The 17,515-nt window shown below is 45.0% G+C and overlaps 3 protein-coding genes and 2 non-coding genes across 7 annotated transcripts in view; 3 read left to right on the top strand and 2 right to left on the bottom strand.

The window, feature by feature from the left end:
- Nucleotides 1-1,387, bottom strand: part of mlnl (motilin-like) — a 5,525-nt gene extending 4,138 nt beyond the window's left edge. The window contains exon 1 of one of the 2 annotated variants that reach the window (XM_035661970.1): nucleotides 1,233-1,387. The gene's annotated coding sequence lies outside the window, so the exon portion shown is untranslated. The remainder of the gene's footprint in view (nucleotides 1-1,232) is intronic. The other variant, XM_035661971.1, reaches the window with a different exon arrangement.
- nop56 (NOP56 ribonucleoprotein homolog) lies at nucleotides 412-6,055 on the top strand. The gene is made up of 12 exons (XM_035661968.1): nucleotides 412-548; nucleotides 1,250-1,339; nucleotides 1,426-1,540; nucleotides 2,179-2,343; nucleotides 2,644-2,842; nucleotides 3,014-3,201; nucleotides 3,509-3,660; nucleotides 3,889-3,989; nucleotides 4,458-4,606; nucleotides 4,815-4,936; nucleotides 5,218-5,337; nucleotides 5,581-6,055. Exons 1-12 carry the CDS (start codon nucleotides 546-548, stop codon nucleotides 5,917-5,919), a joined length of 1,743 nt encoding a protein of 580 aa, XP_035517861.1. The 5' UTR covers nucleotides 412-545; the 3' UTR covers nucleotides 5,920-6,055.
- On the top strand, nucleotides 3,259-3,388 carry LOC118328955. Its single transcript, XR_004796763.1, has one exon. It is a non-coding gene; the product is annotated as a small nucleolar RNA SNORA26 (small nucleolar RNA).
- On the top strand, nucleotides 5,077-5,144 carry LOC118328952. Its single transcript, XR_004796760.1, has one exon. It is a non-coding gene; the product is annotated as a small nucleolar RNA SNORD57 (small nucleolar RNA).
- A 1,766-nt stretch (nucleotides 6,056-7,821) lies between the features above and the next one.
- ubap2a (ubiquitin associated protein 2a) overlaps nucleotides 7,822-17,515 on the bottom strand; it is a 14,015-nt gene continuing 4,321 nt past the window's right edge. Inside the window, exons 5-27 of one of the 2 annotated variants that reach the window (XM_035662235.1) lie at nucleotides 15,634-15,796; nucleotides 15,401-15,481; nucleotides 15,249-15,318; nucleotides 14,999-15,111; nucleotides 14,773-14,831; nucleotides 14,614-14,684; nucleotides 14,197-14,380; nucleotides 13,784-14,054; nucleotides 13,382-13,686; nucleotides 12,979-13,205; nucleotides 12,429-12,714; nucleotides 12,014-12,053; nucleotides 11,724-11,898; nucleotides 11,432-11,483; nucleotides 10,603-10,927; nucleotides 10,369-10,460; nucleotides 10,190-10,240; nucleotides 9,974-10,067; nucleotides 9,478-9,894; nucleotides 9,160-9,264; nucleotides 8,995-9,062; nucleotides 8,686-8,877; nucleotides 7,822-8,604 (exon numbers count right to left, since the gene is read on the bottom strand). In XM_035662235.1, coding sequence (XP_035518128.1) covers nucleotides 8,509-8,604; nucleotides 8,686-8,877; nucleotides 8,995-9,062; nucleotides 9,160-9,264; nucleotides 9,478-9,894; nucleotides 9,974-10,067; nucleotides 10,190-10,240; nucleotides 10,369-10,460; nucleotides 10,603-10,927; nucleotides 11,432-11,483; nucleotides 11,724-11,898; nucleotides 12,014-12,053; nucleotides 12,429-12,714; nucleotides 12,979-13,205; nucleotides 13,382-13,686; nucleotides 13,784-14,054; nucleotides 14,197-14,380; nucleotides 14,614-14,684; nucleotides 14,773-14,831; nucleotides 14,999-15,111; nucleotides 15,249-15,318; nucleotides 15,401-15,481; nucleotides 15,634-15,796 — 3,537 coding nt within the window. In that variant the 3' untranslated portion in view covers nucleotides 7,822-8,508. The remainder of the gene's footprint in view (nucleotides 8,605-8,685; nucleotides 8,878-8,994; nucleotides 9,063-9,159; nucleotides 9,265-9,477; nucleotides 9,895-9,973; nucleotides 10,068-10,189; nucleotides 10,241-10,368; nucleotides 10,461-10,602; nucleotides 10,928-11,431; nucleotides 11,484-11,723; nucleotides 11,899-12,013; nucleotides 12,054-12,428; nucleotides 12,715-12,978; nucleotides 13,206-13,381; nucleotides 13,687-13,783; nucleotides 14,055-14,196; nucleotides 14,381-14,613; nucleotides 14,685-14,772; nucleotides 14,832-14,998; nucleotides 15,112-15,248; nucleotides 15,319-15,400; nucleotides 15,482-15,633; nucleotides 15,797-17,515) is intronic. The other variant, XM_035662236.1, reaches the window with a different exon arrangement.

Genomic DNA, 17,515 nt, shown 5'->3' with positions numbered 1-17,515 from the left:
TATATTGTCTGTATATGTGTACTAATCAAAGCTCTTCTCCAGGCTACTGTATAATGGGTGGTGAAGAAACTGCGCTTGAGGGACATCTCCCTAACTCCCCTGTTGCATCTGTTCAGGGACAGCACCATTTTCAGCCTGACTAGAGCTTCAGTCAGAGTAAGTGAAAACACCTGTGTGGGTGCAGCCCTTCAACGACTGTCAGTACAAATTCAGCAGATACAAATGAAGTTTGGTGCCACAGACAGTAGACAGAGATGTACTAATGCATTATGGGCTTTGGTCTTTTGATGGGATTTGTTAACTATAATACAAATATAAGACGAACATTACACTTTTAATTTGACTTGAATGTTGAAAACTGCCACTCTGCTCTGAATCCAGCAGGTGGAGCCTTCTCTCTCCCTCTGTGATCTCGCGGTGTTTGGTCGGTGTCGCGGTATTTAGGTCATGTGGCACTTGGCTGAAACGTGTGTCTGCAGTCTTTTTCCCGAGGTGAAGCAGCCGAGCAGACACGCATTGCGTGCTGCTGCAAAGATTTACTTATCATGGTAAGAAAAGTGGTGCTGAATGTTTGGGCGTACTTATAAAGTTGTCACTGAAGGATACAGTTGAAGCCTCTGTAAGATTACCGACGCTTTTAAAAACAGAAATGGCTATTTTTAATATATTTACTGTTGTGCAGCTGAAGGCCTTTCAACATGAGTGTTAGCCACCCATGTAGCTACCTTTAGCTGGATGTTTTTAACTTTAAATTACGTGCGCTGCCATTACTGACGTTACACACGGACAGCTTTGTACGTTGTAGTTATTCAGGTGAAACCGGGGGACTTGTTCTTTCAGCGGCAGCACATTAGTTGAGTATTAGTTGGTGTGACTGCGCGATAACTGCGATATAAGTTAGCATTAGTTAGCTTCCTAGCACTTTTCTGCACGGGCCCAGGTCAACACGTGGGTCCGTCCTGACGACAGCGTGGCTGCGTATGAACGTCACGGAGAAACTTTAGGCCCAAATTGAAGTGAGAAACCAACGCTTCTTAAAAAATACTGCCTTTAAACTCATTATTACATTTGAACTGTATCAAGTTAGATTAACAAACTACCAGCAGTTACGCGTTAGCTTATGTCGGCTCGTGCCTCTGCGGGCTCCACGTGGAGCTTGGTAAACACACGTGGCTGTGTACATTAAGTGTTGGTAAACATTTTACGGACGCTGTTCTGATATGAGATGTTACCTGGTGTCGTTCCGCAGGTGTTGTTGCACGTGTTGTTCGAGCATGCGGCGGGCTACGCGCTGTTCGCCGTCAAAGAGGTGGAGGAGATCGGCATGCTGCTCCCTCAGGTTGGTCCTCGGCTCTGGTTTCTCCTCGCTGTTGGTTTGATCTGTTCTCCAGATGGTGCAGAAGTAACCGTTCGAGTGTGTTTCAGGTGGAGGAGAGCGTGCTGAGCATCGGGAAGTTCAACAGCATGGTGAGCCTGGCGGCCTTCTTCCCCTTCAAGTCGGCGCAGGGAGCTCTGGAGAACATGAATGCAATTTCTGAAGGCAAGCTGGCTTCCTGCTTTATCAATGTATCGGTCTCCTCAGTTGTAATGATGTTCAATAATCTGTCAATCCACTGAGCTACTGTGCTGACACCCTAATGTAAACCTGAACACCTGAGGAGATCTTAATGAAATGGAGCAGTTGTTGAGTAGGCTGACCTGATGAAATATTTCAGTGTAGATTTAAGAAGAACTAAACACTTTATTTTCCCATTGGCTGTAACTGATTATCAATTAATCTGCTAATGTAATATTACTAGTGCAGGCTAATTTCAGATATTTCAGCATAATATAAAACAGAGGAAAGCAGGAAATCTTATTATTTGAGAAGCTGAAAACATAACTTCCTGCAACTCTCGCACAAAAGACTACTCTACTTCAACCAGATCAACTGCTGGTCCACTCTATTTGCAGTTTAGCAGTACATGGTTTTCTGATTGAACTGAGGCTAGTTGATTGCATGAAGGAATTATACCTAGCAAAGATAACTTTAAAGATCAGTCTGATACAGATACATTGGGCTTCTTCACATATCTTTAACAACCTGTTCCATTTCAAATAGCTTTGTTGCACAATCTCAACTTCATTTCAACAAAGTGCATACAGATAGCTGAATAATCTCTGCTCTTCCCCCTGCAGGTGTGGTTCACGCTGACCTGAAGTTATTCCTAGAGACAAATCTGCCCCTCTCTGGGAAGAAGAAAGCTGTGTTGGGGGTTTCAGATGCCAAGATCGGGGCAGCTTTACAGGAAGAGTTCAGCGTTTCCATCCAGACTGGTGGGGTGGTGGCAGAGATAGGCAGAGGTGAGACCGCTTGCCTGATTTATTTACCCTGTTTAGGAAAAGCGCACTTTTTTTTAAATTTATTTTGTGGTTATGGACAGTGGGAGCAGATGGAGCTCCTAGGACTGGACCTATGCCAAATGCTTAACATTTTGAAACTTGTAGCATTTTAGAGATAATGTGGCTGGTTGTGATGCAATCTTGTGATGCTGAAACTCATGAAGGTTCATACTGAAAATCTGAACAGCCACTGGTCACATGGTGGTCTGCAACTGTTGCACTTAACTCCAACAAACCCTTTGTGTTCATCTGTCCTGTCAGGTTTGCGTCTGCACTTCCACTCCCTGGTGAAGGGTCTGACAGGCCAGGCTGCGTCCAAGGCACAGCTGGGTCTGGGTCACAGCTACTCCAGAGCTAAAGTCAAGTTCAACGTCAACAGGGTTGACAACATGATCATCCAGTCCATTGCTCTGTTGGATCAGCTGGACAAAGACATCAACACTTTCTCTATGCGTGTCCGGTAAGGTTCCCTCTGTTGCACCACCTAAACAACATTTATCTGTTGGCCGAGAGGGAAATGTTTCATAAAAGATTAGACATGGCAGCAAGTGGTTTTTGCAGTGCTTGTGGGCAGTTTGAGAGAGAAGAGAAACTTGAAAGTCACTAACAATCTCTGCCTTGTTGTCTGCAGTGAATGGTACGGCTACCACTTCCCAGAGCTGATCAGGGTCGTGCCCGACAACTCGATGTACTGCCGTCTGGCTCAGCTCATCGGAAACAGGAAGGAGCTGTCGGAGGGGAGTCTTGAGAGCCTGGAGGAGGTGGTGATGGACAGCGCCAAGGCTCAGGCCATCCTGGACGCATCGCGCTCCTCCATGGGTCAGTGAACAAGAATCTTTAACATACAAATTGATGTTTTGTCACTTGAACAACACCTTGCCCCCTTTTTGCTCATCTCGGACCAATAATTGTCTTTGGTGATAACACAGGGGGGCAGAGTAGCTCTCTCATAAACCTGTAGTGAAGGCACAAATCCTCACTGCGGATCCTGTCGGGAGAAACAAACGCACATTCGTTTAGACATGACCAGTAAACCTTTTCATTGTCGAAGCAGCACTACACTAACATTCCAGTGTGTGCATAGTAGTATCCCACTTCTCACCACCTTCTTCTGTTTGTTCTCCAGGTATGGACATCTCTCCCATTGACCTGATCAACATAGAGAGGTTCTCCAATCGTGTTGTGTCTCTGGCTGCCTATCGGCTAGAGCTGCAGGAGTACCTGCGCTCCAAGATGAGCCAGGTGGCTCCCAATCTAGCAGCATTAATCGGAGAAGTGGTAAGTACCAGTTTAAGTAGTTCACAAGTGGCTTTGTGTGTATTAAATGGGACCAATGATGTTATACCAAAATCTGTCAATCCACTGATCAATGTGATGACAAACATATCCGGTTCTGATGGTCCTCCAATAATGTGTGCTCAGCTTCCATCAAGATCAAATCCTTTCTGGGAGCTACAGTAGACCTGTTATATACCGTCACACTGACACCATTTTCTTTTCTTTTAGGTGGGAGCTCGTCTGATCTCTCATGCTGGCAGTCTAACCAACCTGGCAAAGTACCCAGCCTCCACCGTTCAGATCCTGGGAGCAGAGAAGGCCCTGTTCAGGTACTGGGGCACCCCCTCCCTGCTGGGGAAAGAAGTGGCTGCAGTGATGGCAGGGCTGGGCTGGAGCAGAGCAGGGTGACTGGTGAAGACTAAGGTCTCCTCTGGAGTGATCCCTCTCGCCCTAAAGCACCCCCACAGTCTGAGCAGCCACTCACAGCACTGAGGTAGTACATCTGAAAAGCTAGTGGCCATCATTTATTTTAATGCCAACCTGCACTCAGTTGTGCATTTGGGAACGGAAGAGCAGGTCCAAAACTGCTAGCACAAAATGTTGTACTTTTGTACTTTTTAGATGAGAATCCATTGCTTGACCTGCTCTGTCCTGTGTTTCTGTGTAAACTTAAACACTGTAATTTTTAGTGGCACAGACGCACTTGACGAAGGCTCAGACTTCCTCTTGTGCTTATTGAATAACATTTTACTGCTTAAGTGCACCCTGAATGTGAAATTGGCTGTATTTTCTCACAGAGCCTTAAAAACTCGTGGCAACACCCCCAAGTATGGACTCATCTTCCACTCGACCTTCATCGGACGCGCTGCCGCCAAGAACAAAGGGCGCATCTCCAGATACCTGGCAAACAAATGCACAATCGCCTCGCGCATTGACTGTTTCTCTGGTGAGTGACAACTTGTGGAGTCATGCCCCATGTATACAACTCATGTGGCATAACTGCAATGATGCTCATATTTTTCGTCAACAGCATTCAACCCTTGGGTTGATGTTGAGAAGCTAATTACTGAGCAAAGCCACGTCTGTCAAGGCACTGTTAGTCCTACTGTAATCCCCTGCTGGATTTGACTTTTGGATTTTCCTTTTTGTTACAGAGTTACCCACAAGTGTGTTCGGTGACAAGCTGCGCGGACAGGTGGAAGAGCGCCTGTCTTTCTACGAGACCGGCGATGTGCCACGGAAGAATGTGGATGTCATGAAAGAGGCATTAAAGGAGGTGAGCTCAAAGATTCAACTTGAAGTCTCAGCATGTGAGAAGCTGGGTGGTACACTCAACAGGACATCAACTGTCTGTTAAAGTGAATCTGCTGCCATGGGGTTTTTCAAATGCTCTTAATATAGGTTCCGTCTCATTGCTGTGAATGATGACAAATCTTTCCCTGACAACACTGTGAGGGCACAAACTGATTTAATGAGCCTGACGCAGCATTGATTCTTAAAGGAAAAACATGGTTTTGCCTGGGTTGTAGTTGAATATATCTCTCGCTCTCATCTTAGGCTACTGATGTTGCAACTGAGATCAAGCGAAAACTGGAGAAGAAGGAAAAGAAGCGCAAGAAGCGTGAAAAGAAGTTGCAAGAGCTTGACGCCAACGGTGACGCAAACGGTGACGCAGAGGTAAGACTGAATTTTAGTATCTTGCCACGCATGTTTTGATTTGAGATCTGACCCACACACGTGGTCCTGTCTCAGTGTACGACATGCTAGATCAGCCTGACTCCGAACCATTGGCTGGTCCCAAATAATGGACTTGATCACTGAAGTGAGTCAGACATTGCAGCCACTTGAAGGACAAACATACGTGCCTAGCTTAGAGTAGAAAAATGTTGCTTTCCCTGACAGTGTTTTGCATCCATGCAGGTGGAGAATGGAGATGCAGACGTTACCGTAGTGAAAAAGAAAAAGAAGAAACAAGCGGCTGAGGAGATGGAGGTCCAAGTAGAGGAGGCAGCTGCTGCAGAGAACGGAGCAGAGGACACCCCAGGGAAGAAGAAAAAGAAGCGAAAAGCTGAGGCCGAGGAGGTCCAGGAAGAAGAAGCCGCTGCCGCAGATAATGGAGTGGAGGAAACTGACACTCCAGCCAAGAAGAAAAAGAAACGAAAGACTGAGACCATGGACGTAGAGCCAGCAGAAGAGATCCCAGAAACGCCTGTGTCTGAGAAGAAAAAGAAAAAGAAGAAAAAGGAGGCTGCGGAGTAGATGTGCTCAAAGACTGAATCTTTATTTTTTGTGTACAGTTTATTTTTATTCCTCTTATCTGAAGCTATATCATGCAGGCATTTTTTAATGTTGTATGTCTTTTTTTTTTTTTTTTCTCATATTTTTTTTTTTTTTTTTCAAAGCAGGTTAGACTGCAAAGAAATGCTTATGACTGTGCCTTGAAGTCATTTTCCTTGTACTTCTGTAAATAGTTTATCAATTAAAGCCTATGTTGGGTAAAAACCTTGTCTGTCATGTTTTACAGGTTGAGGTCACGAGACCACAAACACACTGAGGCCATAGTGTGAATTTGTCATCTTGCATAACTTTACTTGTGTATCAGCAGTATTTACAGCTATTGTAAGCCGCTCATGTCCAGTATAATCCCTTCTTTAGAAACATTTCTCAAACTAGAAATTATAAATAAGCCACCAGACAACCAGAGGTGTTAATGGCTTTCAGGAACAATTTGCCTCATGGTTTGTCTTTCCAGAGATGGAAATAGGAGTAGACCAGTGTATGTGGTAGGCAGATTTCTTTTCACAGCATTTAACATAAACTAGTGCGGTTAATGGGTGTTACAATGACACTAAAGGAGGCTTTGTACCATATAGTGTAGCAGCACTGACCTGAATGGAACTGTAATTACTATCACTAATGTTATGTAATTACTATGGTAACAGTGTTTCACTTAAAAATGGTTGCTCAGATTACAATGACCTTTTATGGATGTTTGCAGAAGGTGATGATGCCAGAACATTAAAAGGCTTTTTTTCTTAGGCTCACATTTCCACAAATTACACAAGGGAACATAATAGTACTACTGTTTACTTTTCTCTTCGTCTTTCTCTGAAAACCTGCTGATGTAACTATGGTAATAACATTAATGACTGGTTCTGTCATGTGCCAGCTTTCTGGAACTTGCACACCTAAATGGAAAGCAGCACATATTAATGTTATTACCGACGCCTGTCGGTCAGTAAGATCAAGAGCAAATAACTTCCTCCCTAGTTCAGTGTTCTTACTGTAAACACCTTTGTGGGACTGCAGAGGAGACATTTCTATTTAATGACTCAGTTGTGTAGCTGCCTGAAAATGAACTTAGTGGAACTGGACACAAAAAGAAATGTCATACACTTTTAAAAAGGCTGCAAAAAATCATAACATTGCATAATCCAATGACAGCAAATCACCAATGGTCACAAGTTGACACCAACAGTAAAAAATACAACCTAAATATCAATTTTAAGAAACTGAATTGCTCTACTCTACTAGCAGGGTGGTTGGAAGTGCTGGAGATATGTATGCTTTACAAATCATCCACAAAATGAATACTGCAAATATTGGAGTGTGTAGATGCTTTTCCCATCGTAAATCTGAACAAAAAGGAATCCTTAGAGGTTTCAGTTACTGTTTAATGCATTGTTGTTAGATTGGATTGTATAAAACTGCTTTTGGTTATTTTGACTCTCTGTAGAACTGATATCTAACCAATAGTCAAAATTAACTTGTATATTAAGTCAACACTGAATATGATCCTTCTGGGTTGATAGATTGCATTTTTATTGACACATTTTTTTTAATCTTTGAGCAGATCAGGTATGAATACAGTAACTTAGTTGTTACTGGAGCCTGAACCTGCACAACCTGCTGACTGGCCTGAAGGGTTTATTGTGTATTAGCTCAAGCCCAAAGGTACTGACGTCCATATTGCCTGTGTTTTGCATAGTGACGTCCCTTTGGTTAATTAGTCTTTCAAATATTTTAACAGTTAAGTGTTTGCTAGCTGCCATGACTATCCTGCACTGAAGAGTGGGAAAGCGAGTCGTTCAAAAATACGATACTGGATGTGCTTGAACCTTGTGGGCCTGAATGTGTAAATATTGATGCCAGACCCATACAAACTGTTCATAACTTTTAATTTGGACAACAAGGAATAAACCAATGTTAAAATGACATCAAATCCAAGGCCTGGCTGATGAAATCAGCCAACTAGTAAGAGTTGAGGAATGAGAGACAGATGGAGGGAAATGGGGCAAAAAGAAAAGTCAAGCTATCAACTCAAGTCACCCCCAATATAAGGATTCACAGATGCGGGAGACCAAAGTTACAAAAACGTATTTCCTCTAAAATAAAAAAAGGCCTTTGCCATGAAAATGATGTGTAGAATCTATGTACATCATTCTCAATTCATGTATGCATACAAAAAAATCCACATCACAAGATGCTTGTGTTCAAGTATATTCACCAACTTCATCTCCATGATTTAGCATTCTCGTCTTTCCACATTTTTTTGAAATAAAATGTCCTTCAAAATAAAAACAAAATGCAGAAAACCACATTTTATGTCCTACCAATACATATATACTGTATAAATACATACATAAATATATTTTACATACAACAGCCATAAATTTGAAAAGGGGATATACAGAGCAAAGGGGAGGGGGGTGGTGGTAGTGTGTGTGTTTTAGCTTGTGTTGAAAAATGGTTTGTCCCTCTATGATTTCATCAGTCAGATACGCAGGTGTGGTGCTGTGTGTTGGTGTCTGTCCATGCACACACACGCACATCATAATTGTAGCCATCTCAGTTGGCCCAGTACGGGGAGCTGCCGTAGCTGGACTTGTTGACTTGGCTCTTCTGCTGCATGCTGCTGGACTGGCCCCGCTGGTTGGGACCACCCTGAACACGGAAAGACGTACGTGTAAAACATCTGAGAAACTCTCATCTGTGAAACTGCTGAATAATATCTGCGAGCGTTACCTGTCCATCCTGAGCTAGATGGTGGTGCAGCAGCTGTGAGTGTGGTTGCTGGTGAGGCAGGATGTGAAGGAATGGGGCCGGTGCATAGCCTCCAGGAGCTGCTCCAGGGTTGAGAGGCCCTGGACCCCCCAGTGCTGATGGCAGGCTGAAGGGAGGAGGGGTCCCCGCATGGAAACCCTGCTTATCAAAAGACTGCAGATGGAGGATAAAAGGACAAATATAACATACCTATATATTTATATTTATGTAAACACAAACTATACAGTGAGACAACGGGGCGGGTGGGGCGTTGAGGTCTTTGAGGCTCACCTGGGTCTTATTGTAAACACTTCCACTGATGTCTGGCACACCCGAGTTACTGGACGTTACTGAGACGCCTAGCAGGATGACAGCAACAATGTTTACACATTGTAATTCCAAACAACTTCACAAACCCAAATGAAGATATTAAAAACGGTGAGGGCTTTTTCCTACCTTTACCGGGCCCAGTAGCAGCAGATTTGGCTTGTGCCTGTGAGGAGGAGTTGTATCCTTTACTGTAGTCCACTCCTGCTGGCCCCGCTGTCAGCTCCTCATACCCTGGACAAGAAAACATCAACCTCAGAGTTCAAACAATACACACCAATTCCTGTACAAGAAATTCCACACAATATTATTATAATAATAATACTAATACAAATAATACTACTACTAATAATAATAATACTAATAATTTAGGATTTCTTAACCCAAATCAAATGAACTTCAACAAACATTACTTTTAAATGTAAATGAAGTGGTGTGCTCACTAACCTGAGCTGAAGGTGTGCTGGCCATAACCGCTGGGCTGCTGCTGTGTCTGCTGCTGGAAGGGGCTAGCCGAGGGGTTTCCCAGACCAAGGCTCATACTGTGCTGCTTTGCTGAGGCTGGTCCCGGGGCCCCGGGAGGAACAAACATGGTGGGGCCGTACTGGAAGGCAGCAGCACTGGGTACAGCGCCGGGCACACCGGGGTAGTAAGGCAGGCCTGTGTAGCTGTAGCCTGGAGGCAGAAAAGCCTGCTGACTGCTGTGGTGTTGCGGTTGGCCCTGGGGCTGAGGCTGGGCCTGAGGAGGCTGAGGCTGGGCCTGGTTCTGTCCTTGGCTCTGGCCCTGGGGAGGCTGCGGGGCCGCCAGGCTTGTGGGGGGTGCTGGGGAGGTGGAGTCGTTCCTGCCAAACTTTGTGACTTCACCTGAAAAAAGGGGGGACGTGTCAAAGGGAGAACAAAACAGGATTTTCGACAAGAGCAGCAAAGGGTGAAGGTGCTTTACCTGAGTAGGGGTTGTTGGCTAGGCTCCCATCTCTGCCAGAGAGAGTCGCTGTGGGGCCAGGGAATGTGATTCCATAGTAATCCTGCAAAGAGGGCTAAAGGGACAGAAGAGGATCAGGAGAGGAGACACATGACAACCAAACTAGCTAAAACTCTTGAGTAGTGAGGCTAGAGAAGAGGTGAAGAGCTGATCTAAAAGTGTGGTGATCAGGCTCACCATTGGCAGTCTGGACTGGAGCATATGGAGGTCCTCGTAGCCATAGATCTGCTGCGAAACACAAAGGACAGGTACGGTCAGCTAGAAACACTTGTATACGATCATTGAAGGGACTGCATAGATGGGATTCACAGCTATCAAGTTTTGTGCTCGCCGTTTTAAAATAAAGAGCTACTTACTGGGTATGCTGGCAGCAGCCCCCCTGGGCCCATGATATACTGGTTGGGCAGCAGAGGAGGCACTCCTTGGGACAGGTTAGGAGGAGCTTTACCTGACAATACAATGATACAACAACCATCACTTCCTTTCATGTGAAGAAACAGCAACAGTTCATCTTCATTGGGGCACAACAGTGAGTGAAGACAACCCCATCACATGGTAAAATCCCCAGTGGAGGAGGTGTGTGTGTGTACCAGTGGAGGAGGAGAGCAGAGGTGTGGTCCTTGGTGCAGAGAGGTTGGACGTGGCAGTAGCTCCATTGGAGCCAAGTCCCAGCGCCGTCGTGGCGGCAGTGACAACAGAGTGAAGTCCACTGGTGCCAGCGATACCGCCGACTGTGCTGTTCATGTGGTTGCCCATGTGGGGCATGTGGGGCATGTTGGCCAGGTGGCTGATTCCGCTGCTACTGTTGCTGCTGTTGTGGGTCGAGTGGAGTGCTGAGGCCGAGGGCTGCGATGATGTGTAAGAGCCAGAGGAGGGGGCCAGGGAGCTAATGCTGCTGCTGTCAACACTGGTGTACTGAGGAAAGGGACCAAAGGGAGATAAAGGGTTCAATCTGTATTCAGATTTCATTTGGTAATGCATGCGTGTACTCTGTGTGTACTGGCATTTATATACTGCAGATCAGGAGTTAAAACCTCAACTACACTGTGAACACCCAGGTAGCACGGCTCCATATTTTCAGAATGTGAGCTTTGTGAATCAGTAATATAATCATATTTTATAGACTCCGCTCATAAAACAGCATAAAAAAAACCAAAGGCAGACAATGTCCGCCATTTGAAAGTACAACTGGAATTCAAGTAGGTCCAATATTTTCGGGATTCATCCTGTTCTCTCTTTAGGGTTTTTAAAGTGCTGTTGAGAGCTGCTTGTATTAACATGGCAGCGTGTAATGAATACAGATAATGCTGAAACCACACACATTTATGTGGCATTTAACAGATTCATACAATACATACATACAATCAGATTCTGAAGGTTTAAAGCATCATGCTTGTGGAAGACAGGACAGGTACTTACAGTGTGAGAGCTGGAGGCCAGAGCTGAGACTGAGGAATGACTGCTGATGTGGCTGTAGAGTGAAGGCAAAGAGGAATGATCAGCGTATGTACACTGCTGCTCTCCTCAGTTTAATTACTATGCTTAGTTTTTGTTGGATTCAAGAGAGTATAGAGTATAACTATGTATTCATAAATACATTTCTGTTAGAAAATATACAGGTGGCAGCAACAGGCACCGACTGGTCTGCACTGTCTAGAGAATTCAGACCGGCCAGACATGGTTCAAAAGTTAGTCAATTCAACTGCGTCACCTGTTAAGTGAGTTGAGCTGGCTGGCTGAGGGCAGGTCCTGTGCCAGGCTGGAGAGTGTGGCGGAGTTGTGTGCAGGCAGGGTGGAGGGTAGGTGGGAGGAGGCGACAGAGGGGCCGTTGCTGCTGATGTTCATAGACGGCGACTCTGGCTTTGGTGTGGAGGACGCAGATGAAGCTGAGAGGAGTAGGACAGAAAAGGGTATTTATTAGTTATAGACTCAAGATAACAGAGCAACAGCAGTTACAAAAGAAAAGCATGCACTGAACTAATAAATCAGTAGATAACTTACTGTCTAGAGCAGCAGAGGTCCTTACACCGTTCAGACCATTCTGGTGATAAAGAAAACACAGCACTTTGTTTGCATATACTGATAAGAGATCAAGATCATTACCATATCTGTGTAAAAACATTCACAATACAAACAGGACTTTGTGGGATGACTTCATTAGAAGTCATGTTTTTCCTATCATGTTTGCTGATGGGTGAAGAGGGCTGTCTCAAGGGGGCTATGGGAATATTTTCTTGTATGGAATTGCTGGCAAGAGAGTTAAATTAATCTAATTTGAAAGCAAATGATGAAACAACCTTTATGTTCACATGGCCAGACACGGACGGATGCTTTCTCATATCAGTCAACTACAAAAGGTTAGACGTCCTAAAAAAAAAAGGCAGGATGAACATTTCTGTCTGCTCTTTCTACTCACCATGACTGGCCCCGTGGCCTCTTTGCTCTGGGAAAAGGCCAGTCGTGTGTGAGCGGGCATGGTCCCGTCGTAGCTTCCCCCCACTGTGGAAAAGTGGGAGGAGGAGGGTACAGAGGAGGAGCTGGTGGAGGCTGCCAAGGACGAGGAGGGCGGATTGGTGGAGTTGGCCGTCCCTAATGAGGAGGAAGTGAGGCTGGGCAATGCCACCGAAGAGGAGTGATATACTGGCTCTGATGAGGAGCGCGGCAGAGGCAGGGCAACAGAGAGAGGGCTGCCCAGTGACTCACTGCAAGATAAAAGCAGGGAGAGAAGAAGAACAAAGTAAGATAAATATTAGGCCTGATGAGGAATTAAAGAGAAACATTTGTTATATTAAGAAATAAAGGATGCTGCCTGCTGCACTATAAACATTACGAATCATTCATAGATCTTTGTTCTAAAACATCTGCATTGGTCTCTGATGACCTGATCTGTAGCGTTTCAGAAGGAAACCCTTCAAATGCGCAGTTTCTGTAATAAGATGTAACTAGTCTGTCAGCAGTGACGGTACCTGAGCGGTTTGGAATACAGGCTTGTCTGGCTCTGTGTCCCTGGTCCCGGTGCAAGTGATGCAGAGGCAGGGGCCGGCGTAGACTCCCTGGACGCTGCGCTCACACAATTGTCCACAACTCCAAACTCTGGCAATGCCGACTCCGAGCCAAAGTCTAGAGCTCCAAACTGGAGGTTCAGCCCGGGAACGTCAGCCGAGCCTGGCATCTCTACTGCTGTGGAGGGGATCTGCCAAGAGGGAGGGAACACAGTCAGGTTTCAGGACCACAATATTTAATTAATCTAACTTCTTGTACTTGGTAATTACAGACAGAGGTTTTAGACTGAAAACCCTGTAGTTAAAAAGACCACACGTGCATCCAATTGTAATCGCAACCTTCTGTCCATCAACAGCCATCCTGTACCTTTGATGTGGGAGGTATCCTTCGTTTTGGGCCTTTGAGCTGCGCCCGTTGCTGCTGTGGTGTACTGCTGCCCTGAGGGTCCAGCCCTGCGCCGGGGGCAGGAAGTTTAGCACCAGCAGCAGCCATCACTGAGCCTGCCTGTGCTGGTGTGCTGGCGTGTTGGAGAGCAGGCGAGGCTGAAGCAGGGGGCACTTGTTGTTGTGATGGAGGACTGGGCTGACGTGCCAGAGGCAAGGAGGGGCCCGTGTGCCTCTGAACCAGCTGGCTTAGCACAAGAGAAGGCTCTGGCTGCAGGCCAAACTCACCTGCGGACACACACCACAGCATGCCTACATTAACACATGTCGGGAAAACAGACATACTTGCATGGATGCACTATGACCGTCCTACTTGAACACTTACGGCTGAACTGTGAGGACAGCGAGGTGGCATTGGATTCTGAAGCCTTTATGTCCCAGCTAGATGAGGAGGGTGGAGGTACAGGTGCTCCCAGGCCTGGCAGTCGGCCGATGGAGGTGTTGCTTCCTTGGGTGCTAACAGGAGGTGCAGCCTGGGATGAGGGTAGAGGACCTAAGCCAGGACCCTTCAGCTGTTCCAGTATCTGAGCTCCAGCGCTGGGTTGAGTCCTTTTAGCTTGGCCCAAGTCCCCGAAACCAGCTCCCAGAACTGACGACTGGCACAGACAGAAGGAGAGAGTGCAATAATCTGTCTTTGTTTCTGTGTATGTGTTTATTGAGAAGCGACAGATGAAGGAATGTGTATGAGAAAAGTGTCAAAAGTGACTTTTTTTTGTTTTTTGTTTTTTGTTTTTTTACCAGAGCAGCATGAGCGTAGCTTGTGCTACTGGTGGCATTGCGGCTGGGGGGTGGCTGCTGCTGCTGCTGCTGCGGTGGCTGGTGGTGGTGGGAGTTGGTGAAAACCAGACCCTGAGAGGAAGAGGAGGAAGGTGGTTCTCTTCCTCCACCCACAGGTTTCTGCAGCAGAGAGGCGAGGTCCAGACTGAAACAGAAAACAGTTGGTAAAGTCCATTAGAAAATCCCAGCAAGACACAGTTGCAGATGTAATGTTATATCGAAGTAAAAGTAAATTGTGTATTGGATTGATTTTCCATTGCCAATGCACTTTACTGTACATTTACAGTATGTAACAGACGTTTTAAATAGACGGAACTGAAAGTACAGAGCTCTTTGTTGCACAAAATAGTTGGTAATTAAGTGAAATTAGTTACTTACCTTTGCCCAGGTGTGATGTGATTCTCAGCAGCAGGTGCACATGAGGAGGTGAACACTTTGGTCTCTGAGAGCTGCAAGGACACATAAAAACAGTGTTTTAAATATACACCAGAGCATTGTGACTTATCCTGTAATCTGTTACCATTTGTGTCAACTCACACTAACATCCTCACTCCAGTCTTCAGCAGCCCAGTCTTCAAAAGTACTCCTCCAGGCAACTACAGGACAACCAATGATGAGTCACAAAGTTAAAATACAGGTGGGATCAGGTTAACGAGATGCAGGATGCCTGTTGCTTAAGTACATGTGTATAAACTAGAAGGCTACACAGTACTGTTTGCGCAGAACTGTCTTTCAAGGATGAAGGAAGAATGGCAATATTTACTTTGAGAGTGTTCACCTGTCCCATCTGTGCTGTTGTTGGCCACCGTGTCCCACACCTCAGATTGTGTGGTCCCTGTCCTAGCCTCTGAGGTATAGTCGGCAGGATTGAAGGTCCTTGGAAAAAAGACAAATGAGTCATCCAAACAAACATAATTTGTTTTCCTGGCCTAAAGCCCACTCTGATACCAATTCATTTACACCTAGATGTCTGTGAAAACCCCCATGAATGTGTGTGTCTGTGTCCACCGTACCCCATGCCCTGGGCTGAGAACCGGCTCCCAGCGGGTGCTCTGCCTCTGCCTCGACCTCCACCTCCAGATCCTGCATAACATTTACACAAAGGTCAACAACAACCACTCAAGCGTTGGGTGTACTGACTGTGTTTAAATGGGCATCTGCTCACCTCGGCCACCTCTGAGCCTCCGACCTCGATCTGAACCTCTGTCCACTGGTGTCACCTCCACACCATTCTCCTCTGGACGTGCTGGACGTGTACAAACACACATGCGCAAAAACATTAGACAAGAAACCACATCAGTAACAGTATGATGTAATCAAAGATGACACTGAGACGCTACAGAAGAGACAGGGGACTCTGAAGTGGATTTAAATGAATGTGAAGATCAGACTGCATACCCTGTCGGCTGCGACTGGCCGCTTTGCCCTTGCGGTTGGCTGCCATGCGGCCCTTGCTAACCTCCCTCTCTCCTTTTTTCTCCCTGTTCTCCTTGTTCTCCTTGCTTTCTGATGGACCCTCCTTCACCAGGGGCTTCTTCTTCCCTACAGTCTCCCATGAGGTCTAAACACAGAACAGGAATGACAAAAGGAAAAAATACAGAAAGAATAAATTAAATCATGCAATAATAAAATAAGGTGTAGGATTAGTCAGTAATTGGAGGACAAACTATATAGTTAATGTGCTTAAAAACAACAACAGTTCGGTGAGCAAAGCAGGCACTGCAACTTTAATTTAAAAAAAAAAATAAATTCTTTGCTTCCATCTCTGACATTTTACAGTTGTAAAAAAAAAAGTAAATAAATGTAAAAAAATAAATAAATGTATTATCATGTCAAAGTAGCCTCTGGCATTCTGCAGTAGGTTGAAGACCACATTTTAACTGGATTTTGTGTAGAGAACAAAAGAGACACTATACCGAACACTACAGAAAACAAGATACAAAAAAGAAACAAACAAAAAAACAGCATTACAGGCTTTTTTTTTTTACCAACTGACTTAACGTACTGAGGTGTGCACTATGCAGCTGTGTTATGCAAGAACAACAAATATCCGGTGAGGGCTTGTAATATGCTAGATAAAAATGACCTGCAGTCACTTCAGTTAGTATTCTCTTAGGCTAAAGCTACTCTTACTTGGTTTCCATTTATATGTGATGGTTAAGAGTACAGTAGAAGCAGATGTAATCAGGGGGTTGCAGTATTTACCATAACAGTAAAGACTTCCTTGTAAAGGGGGGGAAACCAGCTATTGGCTATTTTTGGATTTCCACGAAATCAAAACACCACAATGGGTAGCTGTCTGGCGAGTTGCCCTGCCCTACAGCCTCTCCTCACCATCTGTGCAGGCTGGTATTCTTCAGAAATGTTGGGACACTCGCTCGCAACACACAGGCAGAACAACACCCAAGTGTTTGCCAGACATTTGGTAGCCTGTTTGACATTGCTCTCTGAGCAGAAAAGGAGGAAAATGGTGTACAATACTGCCTTTATGCTAAAAGTCTCTAATGTTGGCAATATCCATGTGGCAAAGAACAGCTCAGAGACTGATTATACTCGGTTTTATTAGGTGAAAACGGTTAATTATTTCTAGTATTTATTTTCAACAGCATATACACAATGTTGTTACACAAGCAAAAGAGGCAAACAGAGATATAGAGAATATAAGAATATCTTTCTGGACTTCCTGGTCACTCCACTGAACCTGCAGCTTGACAGGCTGTCTACACAGAGTGTGTTTCAGCTTTTCACTCATCTGTCTCACATGCATCTGACACAACAGATCAGATTCTATTTTAACCAATACAGCTGTCCTCACAGGCCGCGGAATGGCTTGCCTTTTTGCTTTACATGCGTTTTATAAGTGAAACTACAGTGATTTTGTTTTGGGCTACAAGTGCTGTTGGAACACGGCAGTACTCTACCTGAATACCTCTTGTGTAGACACTGACAAAGGACATGCCGCTTTTATTATAAAGCCTGTGTATAGATGGTACTAATCATACAGTGGCTAAAAAAGTCTGCATGGTGACAATTTAGATCAATTATGCCACCTCTTTTACAAATTGAATAAAATTGTTTAGGGTTTAGGTAACTTCTGCATCAATAAAGAATAAATAAATAGAAAGAAGAAAAATCAAGAAAGGCCTGTTGACTGGCTAGTTGATCATTCTGACCCATCCCTAAAATCCTGAAGAGAACAGTTGTTGTCGTCGTCAACAGTTGTTGTCGTCGTCAACAGTTGTCGTCGTCGTCAACAGTTGTCGTCGTCGTCGTCAACAGT

This window comes from Morone saxatilis, unplaced genomic scaffold, assembly GCF_004916995.1.
Source record: "Morone saxatilis isolate NCDOM2014 unplaced genomic scaffold, NCSU_SB_2.0 Contig18, whole genome shotgun sequence".
Lineage (NCBI taxonomy): Eukaryota > Metazoa > Chordata > Actinopteri > Moronidae > Morone > Morone saxatilis.
This window is presented reverse-complemented; position numbering and strand designations above follow the sequence as displayed.

Bases quoted from the DNA above. Each gene is read 5' to 3' on its own strand.
- nop56 (XM_035661968.1), top strand. The intron at 1,541-2,178 runs GCAAGCTGGCTT...TTCCCCCTGCAG, and splicing joins CATGAATGCAATTTCTGAAG to GTGTGGTTCACGCTGACCTG. The intron at 3,661-3,888 runs GTAAGTACCAGT...CTTTTCTTTTAG, and splicing joins CAGCATTAATCGGAGAAGTG to GTGGGAGCTCGTCTGATCTC.